The 13,936-nt window shown below is 39.6% G+C and overlaps 1 protein-coding gene across 4 annotated transcripts in view; it reads right to left on the reverse strand.

Moving 5' to 3' along the window:
* Window positions 1–2,046: 2,046 nt before the first annotated feature.
* LOC149310741 (uncharacterized) overlaps window positions 2,047–13,936 on the reverse strand; it is a 76,802-nt gene continuing 64,912 nt past the window's right edge. For all 4 annotated transcript variants that reach the window (XM_089529642.1, XM_089529641.1, XM_089529639.1 and 1 more), the window contains 2 exons: window positions 11,684–11,842; window positions 2,047–8,073 (listed from right to left, as the gene is read on the reverse strand). In XM_089529642.1, coding sequence (XP_089385768.1) covers window positions 7,835–8,073; window positions 11,684–11,842 — 398 coding nt within the window. In that variant the 3' untranslated portion in view covers window positions 2,047–7,834. The remainder of the gene's footprint in view (window positions 8,074–11,683; window positions 11,843–13,936) is intronic.

Consider the following 13,936-nt stretch of genomic DNA (forward strand, 5'->3'; position numbering starts at 1 on the left):
CTGTTGAAATTCTAACCCAAAGGTGGGGATATAGGTCTGCAAGATTGTGGACATTCCAGGTCTGGCCTTCAGGAGTGAGATAAAAACTGAGACCTAGGTGGGCCCTGGTGATATCATTAAGCATGACCCAGGGTGACCAGATGTCCTAACCTCAAAGGAGGACAAGGCACTGCAAAAATGTAAGACATTCAAGAAAAAATGCAGGAGATTCCCAAATAAAAGCTATCAACGAAATATAAATTAATGCTTCTTAACCATGCTCAAAAATGGAGGACATTTTGGAATTCCTCCTGCCTGAATAGATGGTTTAAATGTAGGCCAAAATCTAGCAGATATAAATAATAGATATACAGTATACGCACTTTTCAAAGTATTGGCCTCCCAAGATTCCTCTTCCTGGCATTGAAGATGAGAAGGGCCAGGCCCTGAGTACTCTAGTGGAGAAAGTTCAGTCTGTGATCTTCAAACAGCCTCCAAAGGCCATTTTTGTCAACCTTAGACACCCCCCCATTAAAAAATTAAATGTCCCAAATACTTGCCCACAGGACAAGTGAGGGGCCATTCCGCCACATCTTAGGCCACCAGGAGAGGCTTTTAAAAACAAGAAATTACATGGAAGGTGACTTTCAGATCACTTCCTGTTCCTCAGGTTTTCTAAAATTACATCAAATATTCTAGAATGCAGATTTTATACAGAAAACAGGCAGGAACACTGAATCCCAGTACAATTTCTATAGGCAACCATATACTAAAGTGATTCAGAGATGGTAAAAAAAAACCCAAAACAGGTGAAATAGCCCTTATGCCCCCTTATGTATTGGAGGGCATGTGGGATCAAAAGAATTTTCAATTATGCAGTGGGATGTGTGGCTTACAAAGAAGCTGTGGATGGAACAACGTGGCCTTCCAGTCTTTAACATTTTCCCACTGTAATTCTGAACAGAAGGAAAGTGAGATCCATCAGGGACGTAGCTAGGATTTTAGGAGGGGGGGGGTCCAGACTAAGTGCTACCATTATAATGGGGCTTGAGTGCAGCGGCACAGCAGCACACACCATTCATTTTTCTAATGGAAGGGGGGGTCCGGACCCCAATCCCCCCCCCTTGGCTACATCCCTGGATCCATGCCTCCTCAGAAGCCCCTCATCTTGAAATCAGGCAGCAAGAAAGGCAGGGCACTGTGCAAATGCTCAGATTTTTTAAAATTACACCAAATATTCCAGAATGCAGGCTTCATACTGAAAACAGGCAGCAACACTGAATCCCAGTAATATCATCAGTTTGCATTGGTAGTGTAGTAGACCACCAGGAGCAAGCTTTCAGATCACTTAAAATGGGAGATAACAGAAACGGAAGCTTGGATCTCTTGCATGCAAAGCATATGTTCCACCACTGAGCTATGTTGCCCCCCCTCAAAATGCCACAGTCCATAATACCTTAATTTCCAGTGTTAATCGGCTTGGTGGTAGCCATGTGATAGTATCATGAGAACCCATACACATTTTTTTGCTTCTTAAACTGGCCTCAGGTCTTGTCCAAATTAAATCTCAGTAGCAATACTGACAAGAGAACTGGCAAGTTTAAGATACAAAATACCCACTGCTCTATTGTAAGTAATTTTTACTCTGCAGAAAATGTGACTGAGATGAGAAAGCAGCAAAAAAATAGAAAATATGTGTATAGTGTTGCCAGTTCAAAGCAACCACAAACAACCACTGACAATCTACAGATATGACTGCATAGAAAAATCAACTCAGTAGGTAGACTCTCTATTAGGGTGCACCCACCATTTCAGGACTGGCACCCATGCATGGCAGCATCTTCTGTTATCTCAACAAGTGCCCTATCCCTGTCTCTTTAACAGGGACACTTTCACTAGAAATGCTAAAAGAGAATCTCAAACTTGATTGAAGGATGGAAATGATGATGATTAAATCGTAAAATTCTTTCCCTTCTGTGGCTCCTCTGGTTTCACCTGTCCTCATCCAGCACGTTTTTGTTAACAGGAAGAATGTGCCAATTACATCCAACATCTACTTTGGCCTTTTATTTTTCAGAAAAAATATGAAGCAACACAGACAACCAAATGTGATGTAAACCAGGGCCATCCCAAGGTAATTTGCTCCCAAGGTAAAGGGCAAAATGGAATCTTTCCCCACACACACATTCCATGTATAGAATCCAGACCCTAAATCTTGCTTGAATACTCATCATGTAATCATTTTTCCTCTCCAATGTCCACAGATGCAGCAGGTAGGGGGCAAAATGAGGGCAGTGCCCACTCAAGTACATATCCCCCCCATTTCCTTCAGTCTGCAATTTTCTGTTATATTTGCTGTGTTTACCATCCCTTGATAAGATTACCTGAACTTTTAAGTTACTGAAAAGCTAGAAACTGGAGGACTGAAGAAAAAATGTACTGTGAGGCAATGGCGTTACTAGGCTTGATGTCACCCGGTGTGGTAACTCATTGTGCCAATCATCCTCCATTGACCTCCTCCCATCCCACCCCATATAGAATCCTTAGTCATGTTTTTTTTTAACTAATGGTACTCATAAATCATAATTCCCATATATCACTGAATGTAATGGTAATAGTTGCGACATAAAATTAGCACAATTAAAATTATAACTTTAAATTACAATATCATACGCACAGCCTAAATGTATTTACAAACACACAGTTTCATGTGCTTAAAGTGAAAATTTAGTAAAATGTGATTTTTAAAAGAAGTTTTTAAATATTAATTTTAAAAATTAATGTTTGAAATTTGAAATTTGAAATTTTTTTAAATCTGGGGCCTCTCCTTTCTCCTCTCACTGAGCATTACCCCATCTCTTCATCATTTTAATGGGACACAGGCAAATGCCACTGCCTGTTAATGCCCAAAGGCAGATGTTTGGGGAGCAATGGGGTCACCCCAGTGCTCCCCAAATGATGCCACTGCTAGGAGGGCAGTATTCTTATTTGCCATCATCTTGCCTTCAGCTCCCATAGCTACATCCCTGGGGCAGCAAGGCTGCCTTTGAAGATTCAGGAGAAATCATGGGGAGGTGCCCCCAGCATCTGCCGCTTGAAGTGTTTGTTCAACACTAATGGTGGGGGCTAGCCCTGTTTCTGTTTTAAAAATAGAAAAAAGCATCCCCAATGCCCTTGGTTTGCACATACAGATTCTTTGTATAACACTCATTATTGATCTCCTGCTCCATCTTTTCAAATAGAAATAATTTGATTTGCCCTGGAAAATTAACAAACTGAGCAACCGTCATTGGGTACTTAATATGAAGAAAAAGCAAATTCTTTGGCTGCACAGTGGCTAGACTTCTGGAGCTGAGTTGAGCTGAGCTGAGCTGCATCCAGCTCTCCAGGAACCCAGTGCCAATTCCAGTGTAAACACCAACTTTGATTGCCTTTCCAAAGCCTCTCCCACCCCCTTGTAAGAGCAGCTGGCATGGCTGTTAAGCCAGCAGGAGTGGATTAGGCAGGTGTGTCCCAGTGTTGACTAATCAAAACTTTCCCCAAATTTGATTTTATTAATCTTTTCCTGCACTCTAAGATAAATGTTTGGATTTACAATCTATTTCCCCCCAATTATGTATGTAACTTTCTATTCTTCTATGTCATTCTTCTATTACTGATAAATAAGTGTTAAAAATATACTTTCTTTCCAACCTCCCCCAATCCAGCATCCTCCAAATATGCATGACTACTCTTCCCACCATTTGCATCTAGTACATCCAATGGCCAGGCTGGGTGGGAGGATGGGAATTATAGTCCAGCAGTTCTGGCTAGGTTAATGGAAGGACATTGTGTAAATTAGTCTGGCAATACCAGCCCCATATTACTGACTGAAGGTTGAGTAGTTTAGATAATTTGCTTCATGGCAGGGATTAGTTCTGAAATGGGGGCTTACCAATGTATTACTCAGGCTTTTAGCTATTTTATATTTCCAAAGTATACCCAATGTGCAGAGACCTCAATACATTCAAACATTTTGTCACAACTTCTTTTCATATTTCCTATATGAAAATTACCACCTAGGCTTGTATTTCCCATGACGGAAATTTTGTCATCTATGGACAGTGTCCCAAAGGTACTGTTGTTGAGGTTCTGCTCACAAAAAAGTGTCTGTATGCATCAGGTTTCTTCCACCTTCTTTTTCTGGCTGTTGCCATTCAGGTAAGCTGGATGTTTACTTTTGGTGTTATGTTAAAACAAGTGACTCAGCTGGGCCAGTTTCCAAGATAAAGGATGAATAGGGAGCTGGAGGAAGCTGGATTGATGTCAGAACTGAGATTAAATCCACAAGTGAAGGAGGTATAAATAACATGTTAAATATGGAGAATCCCATGCTTCCTTTGTGGAATGGAAATTATTTAATTTTGTTTGTCACGTATTTTTATTTCAATGTGAGACTTTTAGTCTCTGTCCTATTTAAACAGTTGGACTAGGCCACTTGGTTTGTACTGTTCTGGAATAAATTTGTTTGGATTTACTGATATTTATATGATGTATTTATTTAATACTGGGGATTATTTGCAATTGTTCTCATTAACTGATACTTATCACTGTTCACTTGGATATGTTGTTACCTGCTATGGGCACAATTAATTGCAAAAGCAGCATACAAATAAATTGATGATTATAATCTTTTGCAGTTGCACAGAAAAACCACAATCTACATGCTACAATTTCCCAAACTGGCACACTCCAGGGTTGCCTTAGCAAATGAATATGATAGGGATTAAAAGCCAAGACAACTAGGTGGCCCCAAGATAAGGAAAGGAATATATACTAATGTTTAGAACACAAGCAGGAATAGGCAAATTCCCTATTCAAATGATAACATCTATTAAGCAAGAGAAAACAGGTTTTTAGGATCAAATTGAGATTTTCCCACTATAAATACTATAAAATGCAGTACGAGAACTCTTTTATTTGAGGGAGAAGTATGAGCAAAGTTGCATATTTCTTCACAACACTAATATAGGGCCAGAGGGCACTTGCAAGGAGAGTTGGAAGGCAGGCAGCTTTTAACTTTTTCCATATAAAGTATGCCTTCACTGGAGAACTAGATTCCCTCCTCCAAGACATTTTAACCATTTTCTCTCTCCCCGGTACTAGAAATGTGAAGTACCAGAAATAAATTAAGAAACCAAAGCAACATGATTCCTCCTGTACCCTCCTGATTTGACTGTAAATACTATATTAACACCCATGTATCTATGTATTTCCTCCATTTTCTTCACAAGAACTGAGCTTTGCCTACACAGAGGGACATTGGTTCCCGTATAGGAAAGGTTATGTGAACACTGAGCTTGCTGCTCCAAATGTTCTGCCAATCTTGTAGAATCAAATTGGCAATTGGAATAAAATAAACTCTCTGCCATTAGCAGATATTACATTTCACCCTCCTTACAACTTGTCGCATAACTCTTCCAGTTGCTTTGGATCAGCCTTCCCTAACTTGGTGCTGAGATGAGGCTTCTAAAAATCCCATAATCCCTATCCAGCACAATTGAATGCCATGCAGGCTGGGGAATTTGTAGTCCAAATCATGTGGAGGGTATCAGGTTAAGAAAGGCTGATGATGACAAACCAAAAAGCATACCAAGGTCTCTGCCAACTGTTTGGAAAGCTGCCACCTATTCCCCTTCTTCTAACGCTTACAGTATATGACTTGTGCTGCAATATGCTTAAATCAGAATGATTTAAGCAACAAGTTTACTGCCTGTCAGTTAAATTATAACTCAGTTAACTCTAATGTATTTTCAGTGAAGAGACACAGACAGCCAACTGGTCTTTTAATGTGATTTTAATGTCTCCTAAGGAGATGCAACCAGCTATTAAACAAGCCTTAATTGCTGCCCAGGGCATCATCCTGCAGAAGACAGCAGAATGACAGTGAGGTCCCTGCTTTAGTAGAAGACTCCATGTTTCATTTTTTTAATAGTAAAAATACATAAATTGTCATTTTGGGGTCCCCAAAATGTATTACTGCCCAGAGCTACCAGCAGCCTTTATATCATCTTTGTTCAGATATATACTAATCCATCAGTACTGTATGTATTTTCCAGGAAATAACTCCCCAGACTTTGCTGTATACCCTAAGCCTCACTCAGGTTCGCCAGCTGACAAGGCAAAAAAGAAAAAAAAAGGCTTGGCTGGGCTGCCCTGTTTGTGATGTAGTTGTTGTTTACAGCAGCTTGACCTAGGGGAAAAGGAACAAGTGAAGCTTTTCACACCATGGAGAGAAACTCTCCTGTTGTAGTTACAATATTCATTCAAGTCAGAGCCAATTTACTGTGATTCTCTTGTTGGGTTTTCTTGGCAAGATTTATTCAGAGGGGGTTGCCTTCCTCTGAGTCTGATAGTGTGTGGGATTTATCACACGGGAGGAATTTCTAATTTCGAATGAAAAGAAAGTGGGGTCAGAATGCAGTCATGTGAATTCACTAGTTCAGCAAATTTAAGTGAATTCGAATTGCGTTTGAACTGACTCGCCATTGCCCGAAAATAGCTTGCCATTGCCTGAAATTGCGTGTGGTGGTCTATCATGCAACAACGTTAAACCCCATGATTGCGTTCGGATTGCCATTGGATTATACTTCCAATTTCCCTTGTCTGATAAACTCCTGTGACATCCTCAAGATCTGCTTATGTGACTGAGCAGATATATAAATGCTAGTCTTCAGGAGCCATAGTTCAATACTTAGACCACTATACCACATTGGCTCTCATCAGTTATTCATACTTTCTGTTCCATTTAAAGCAGGACTTGGCAAACTACAAATTCTCCTAGGGCAGGGGTGGGATCATATGGCCCTTTAGATGTTGTTGAACAGCAAGCCCCAGCAACCCTAGTCAGCATTAGCAGTGGAGAGGAATGCTGGGAGTTGCAGTCCAACAACATTTGGAGGACTGTACAATTCCCACCCATGCCTTAGGGATAATCATTTGGGAGGTGGACTGGGACAGAGACTTAAGTAGCCGAGCCTACTGCATTTCTCTTTCTTCACCCAGGAGGCAGCTAGAAAATAAACAGTTACTCTTGAAGACCTAAACCACCAGTTAGGAAAATTACTTTTGGGGGTGGGGTTGTACTACAGCTGCCAGAATCCAACTAGCCAGCATGTGGCTCCTCTCGCTGGGGGGTTCAGGAAGTAATAGTACAAAAAAGTACTTTTCTCAACCCTCTGGTCTGAATATATGTTGTACCAATGACTTTTGAAATTGGGCCACTGCTGGGTTAAGATGCACAACAGCAAGGTCAAGTAAAAAAAGGGAAAAAAAAGCTGTCAACCCTGCGCTTGAATTCTGTAGTGTGGATAATTGGTAATAAGGAAGCTCTTTCTTTTTTTGATCCCATCCTTAACCACACAAACATTTGTTAGGAAGAAAGGGAGACAATGTGACTCTCCCCTCTGAAAAGGAGTACAAATACAGTACAGTATTAACACACAGGTTTGGGAATGCTTTACCCAATTTCTGCATTTGCTTGCATGTCAAACAAAGACTAAGTGCTTACAAGGAATGGGCTCAAGGTGTACATCACCTTGCCAGAACATAAAGAAAGCTTGGCTCCATACACTCTATTAAAGTTGAATAGGCGAAATATAAGACTGAGGCCTAAGAGGTTGTTTGACATCAGCAGAGCCTTTCCCAACCATTTCTCTCTTCCTGTCCTCTTACAAGACAGCAAACTTTCAGGAACTGGAGGCACGACTTAACAGTGGCCACAGGTAGCAATCAGGCCCAGTCAATCAAAGATAGGTTCTGTGCTGACCTGCAGCCACACACATCTCTTTCAGCTGGAAAGGAATAAGCTGGCATCTCAGTCTTTCTTCCCAAATAATTTTCTGAAAACAGATTTGTTCTTCTGGCGAGGTGAGTCACCTTGGCTTCTCCCACCCAAGGTTTCTTGGGACCCACCAGGAGTGGTTACGAAGGAATGGCAACGAGGCCTGAGGGTGGAAGATGCTTGCTCTCCAATGTACAAAGTGACTGAGTAGCTGCTGCCAACCCCCACAGGTTCTTTGGACACTGACAAGGGTGAAATCTTCTGGTATGTAGCTGAAAGAGAGGATAAGAACAGATTTAGCAGCAGCCTTAAAAGAAGATGAACAACAGTTGACCTCTATTTGGGCACTTATTATTTTAAGTACTATCTTTCCAAGTTTGGTGCCTTTCACGTGTATTGCTCTTCACGTCCTGTTGGAAATGGTTGGAGGGATGAGACTTGTAAGACCAGAATGTTTGGAGGGTACCAGGGTGGCGAAAGCTGTTTTATAATATACAGGATTTTTTGCTACTTTCTAATCCATCTTCAAATAAAGAGACAGACAGCATTGGCTGAACTGTATGTTATGCCTCTGCCACAGAACTATTTATTTTGTTATAACTGTAGCTATTGTTTACATTTATTATCAATTTATCACTAAACATGTGCAATTAAGAGCAACAATAATACATAAGAAATATATTTCAAAACAAAAAAATGACACTATTATATTAAGAAAATAGGATTTTGTTTATTTTTGTTTTGTGGTAAAGAGCAACAAGCCCCCCCCCCCCCCCCCAAGAAAGAAAATCCACGCAGGAAATCTGAGTGTGTCCTTCCATAGGTTTTAATGAGTTACTGAAATACTGACTGATTATTTTAGCTGGAACTCCAGAAATTATATCTAAATCCCAAGGCTTAGTTTTGGAACATATGAAAAAAGATATATACACATGTATGAATCTACTCAGGGACAGCATCTGTTCAGATCACACTCAGAGTGCTTGCCCCTTGCTCCTTGCTCCTGAGTATCTGCTACAACTCCATGCACATCTGAGATATAAGTTACAAAGGCCTTTCTACATAGCTCATCACCATCATAAAGTTTATTGAATGGGAAACAGAGTAAAACACCCTTTCTATTGGAGCACTCTAATACTCAGGAAAGCAAACTTACTTCTTTTGTTCTTCCTGCCACCTCATGAAAATTTTAATACTTTTATTTCCACAAACCTTTTAAGTGACACATTCATTCCTTCAAAAATATTTTTCAATTTTTCAATGTGGGCTTCTGTTAATGAGGCATTTCATAGAAATGATGAAATTCGCTTGGAGAGATGGGTTACACATAAAGATCTTTTAAAAATAAATAAAAATACTAATGCTTTGACTATGAAATCACGGGAAGAATTAGAAGAAGATGAGCTAAATGTAAATTGGTTTTTATATCACCAGATTAAAGAAAGATTCATGTTGGATTTGAAAACAATCAATATTGAGCCAACAACTCAGGATTTTGATAAGATAATCTTTGCAAATAACGGAAAAATCTCTAAATTTTATAAATTTTTGTTAAAATTGGGAATGTATGAAGAAACTGTTAAAGTGTCAATGCTTAAATGGGCACAGGACCTGGGAGAACCCCTTGCCCTAGACCAATGGGAAAGAACTTGGTGCCATCGATTACAGTATACGGCTTGTATTGCTATAAAAGAAAATTATTATAAAATGCAGTATCGCTGGCATTTAACTCCCCTGAAGCTTTCTAAAATATATAAAAACGTAAGCTCAAAATGTTGGAACTGTGGGAAGGAACAGGGATCATTCATACATATGTGGTGGTACTGTGACTTTGCCAGAAAATATTGGATACAAGTACATGGAAAGATGCAATTGATATTAAACTGTAAATTTAAATTTGAACCCAAACTGCTCTTATTGAATATGATTTTAGATGTTAATTTGGAGAATGCTCATGGGAAATTATTATTTTATATGATTTCTGCAGCCAGAATGGCTTATGCAACTCACTGGAAGGGTGCTGCTAAACCCACATGGAAAGATTGGATTATAAAACTTCTTGATTTCATGGAAATGGACAGACTTACCAGTTATGTCAAAAATCTCAATTGGGAAAAGACCAAGAAAATATGGAACCCGTTAGTGTCCTTTATTTGTGTTGAAAACATAGCCTCTAATTTTGAATGGTAATATGGTTGATATAGTAATCTTGACATATAATATTGTGAGGCTAAAAAATAAGTTCAAAGTATATACATAAGATAGTGAGTCCAATCATGATTTTGGTTCTTTATTTACCTCCTCTTGAAGGGACTGTAGAGAACCTAGTTAAGCAAGGAGTGAAGGTAAAGAGAATTTGATTTGAATGTATTAATGGTCAAAGCCTAGCAACTTTGTGTCTCACTGTTCCTCTTGGAAGTCAATTTGTCTTGTTATATGTTAGTTCGTAATAGGTTAGTTTGTTAAATTGTCAATAATTAGTTATGTGTTTGTTACATGTTTGATTTTGTGTTTTTGCTGTTATGTGTTTTTTATTCTTATTTATAAAATATTTGAGTAAAGATTAATTAAAAAAAACAAAATATATTTTGCAATTTTCACTACCTTTTCCTTTTATGTTTTAGATTTCTAAAATTATTAACACAATTATTCCATCTAAGATTCCACTTAAACATAAGAGTTGTTTGAGAGTGGTGGAATACACTGCCTCTGGGTGTGGTGGAGTTTCCTTCTTTGGAGGTTTTTAAACAGAGGCTGGATGGGTGTCTGTCAGGACTGTTTTGATTGTGTATTCTTGCATGACAGGGGGTTGGACTTGATATCCCTTCTGGTCTCTTCCAACTTTATGATTCTAATTTATTTACTGGTACTTTATGAAATGGAAAAGCAGGATATACATCTGATAATAAATTATGAAACATGAAAGAATTTCCAGGATAGAGGGCATAACCTCATAGCTTAGAGATTATGCACTGAATCTGGGTCTTTCTAAGCCACTTGGCTCCAATCCACTGTTGCCTGAGGCACAGCATACTGCTATGCTTCATTCCTAAAGCACAAAACACAACACTGTTTTGTGTGCAAAGAAAGCCTGGAAAAAGTTACTTTTTTAGACTACAACAGGCAATGTAGCTGGGGGATTCTGAGAGTTGTAGTCCAAAAAGTTAATGTATCCACATTCTATTCTGTCTGTGCTTCTTGAAATGTAGATCTCAGGATTCAAGCAAGCAAATGTCATATAAGAACAATAATCCTTTTATTGGAGGATTGGACAACACATATATTGGCACATAAATGACTGGATGAAAACATATGCACATTATGTGTATGCATGTGTGTACACACACACAGAGAGAACTAGCATATAAATACACATTAACACAATTCTTAAAGTCAGCAGTAACTTCAGCATGCCTGCAAATTTGTGCCCAAAGTGTTCTCCTGACACCTAGTGGCAAAATCAAGCAATTAACTTGCTACTTTCGGAAGAACCTTGAAAGGACACAGCCAGGCACTGAAAATAGCATAATGATATCATGTCGGTACTTAGTCACAGACATTTAAGCTGTACTTGAACAGAAGGACATGCATGTTGTAGCTGGAAAGAGTCAAAGTGAACAAATGGTAGACATTCAGAAGTGTAGAGACCTCTTGGTACAAATTGAAAGAGATCTAAAGGACTAATGGGAGATCTTTTTTGTCCTTTCCCCAGCAAGTAAAGATCTCCTTCACAGTAATTAAGTATGTGTTGTTGTTGTATGCCTCAAAGTCATTTCCGACTTATAGAGATTCTAAGGCAAACCTATCACTGGGTTTTCTTGGCAAGTTTCTTCAGAGGGGGTTTGCAATTGCCATCCTCTGAGGCTGAGAGTGTGTACATACCTGATGTAAAAGAATACGACCGCCTCTTGTTTGTAATTAGCCCAAAGTCCTCCTCTTCCTGACAAATATAAGGATCTTGTGACCTTGCAGACTGTGTAGGAGGGCATGGTGTCAGGCTGTGCTCTGCAGTATAAATGGCAGCAGATCTGTGAACATTTCCTGGAAGAAGAGTTTGGTTGAATTAGCTATGTGACACACTGACTGGGCAAAAAAAGTCTCAAGATCAATATGTGAAGAGATAATTAAAGAGAGGAAAGAAAAGATATTGGAAATGTTATTGTTCTTATTTATTACAACTACCACAACCCCTAAGTCATCATAGCTACTGGCTATACTGGTGATCCTGGCAACTTAGTCAACAGTTAAGTTCTTCCAAACTCTGGGGAAAATGAAGGTGAGCATGGTGCCCCTTTGCTTGCATAGGAGAACTGAAGCAACAATGGAGTTATATGCAGGTGACAGAGGCAGCATGCAAACCAGCAGTCCTATAACTCTGCCTACACAGCTGGGGTAAGCTTGGGTTGCCATCTTCATCTCATGCCAGAAGAAGTCTTCATGACAATCTTCCATTTTCTGATTAGTGTGGATTCTGGCATTAAAAAGAATGGGATATGGACAAGCTAGTTTGTCCTTAAGAGTGGAAGTTGAATGTATCCACAGAAGAGTTCCCTCCTGCCAAAGTCTACCCCTGCAGAATGGTCAGCAATTTGGGTAGTGTCTTACAGATGTACTAGAAGTTCAATAAGTAGATGCTCTGCAGATCATGGCTATGAGAACATTGATCCTTTACACTGCTACAATGCCTGCTGCTTTGGAGGAGTGTATTGAAGCAATTCAGGAAGTTTCAGAACCTTATAGAATCATGGAGATAACATGTCCTGAGCAATCTGGCAAAGGTAATTCCCTTCCCATAGATCTAGGATGGAAGGATATGAAGAGGGCCTCTTAGAGTCTAAAGGCTGCCATTCACTTCAAACAGATTTTAAAATACATATCCAACTTGTGCCATGCTATCTCTGCCAAGTCAGAGGGCTAAGGACAAAACTTAAAAAGCATTTGTTCTTTTGCCCCATGGAAAGATAATTGGGCCTTGAGTATAAAGGAAAAGTGGAAGGAATTAGGAAGAGAGGAAGACTACATGTTAGATGGATGGGCTCAATTAAGGAGATCACAGGTATAAATCTGCAGAAATTGAGAAGAGTAGTGGAGGATAGGGGGTCTTGAAGATGTCTCATCCACAGGGTCACCGTGAGTCGAGATCGACTCAAGGGTAGTTAACAACAACAAATAAAGGATATCCACATGATCACTATAAGGTCTGATATCATGCTGACATGATGACAACTAAGAACACTTTCAGTGAGATAATTTTCAAAGGGATCTCTCAGAGTGGCTTAATTCAGGGCTATAAGAGCCAGTGGTAGACTGCAGGGGCAGAAGCCATGAACAACTCATTTGTTCATGGCTCATTTACCCTCTGAGGAAGCACTTGCTATGGCTGGAGTGGGAGATAAGAGAACTCTACCTCAGCTTATGTGGAACTGATATTAGTTCTGTAAAGTGCATTTGGGTTATGTCCAGCTAGGCTTGGCAAAGGATGGGGAGCTCCCTAGTTCTTGAGTACTTATAGTCAAGGTGCTTCTATATGCAATATCACTGTGTCCTCACTTTGCCAATCACTGTAACTACAGCTGCCTGCACTTTACTCTAGCTTAGACACTAGAACACAATTGACTCTTTGAGGAGCAATTGATCACTACCTCCTTCCAAGGAGCCCATTTGGCAGGGATGAAAACTGGGGAAGGATCACTATTAACAAATAAATAAAAATCAACATGTGATACTTGTCTTTCTGGGTATCCCTAAGGTTCATTTTTTTTATATGCCAGAATTCATACCAGATAGGAAAAGCACAGTTTCTTGCTGCTACTCCCCCTATTATTTAGTTCAGAGATCTCTATAGTCACAGTACAAAATCAATTTGAATGGCTATCCCTCCTTCACAGAAAAAACATGCATCTGAAGGGATGGCCTTCAACATAATAAGTGCTGATAGGCTAAGGGCCCTATCGCTAGAGTCCCTTTGGAGAATTTTACAGAGAGATTAGAGAAAGGTCATGGATTTTAGGACTATATAGTATTTCCAGTATCAGAAGTAGTATGCTACCGCTGTGCATCAATTGTTGCGGGATGCAAGATGGACCATTCAAGTCCTGTTGGCTGGCTTCCTGTATGTGACTAGTTGACCATTGT

Source organism: Sceloporus occidentalis, unplaced genomic scaffold, assembly GCF_023333645.1.
Source record: "Sceloporus occidentalis isolate IW3139 unplaced genomic scaffold, rSceOcc1.0.p SCAF_6, whole genome shotgun sequence".
NCBI lineage: Eukaryota > Metazoa > Chordata > Lepidosauria > Squamata > Phrynosomatidae > Sceloporus > Sceloporus occidentalis.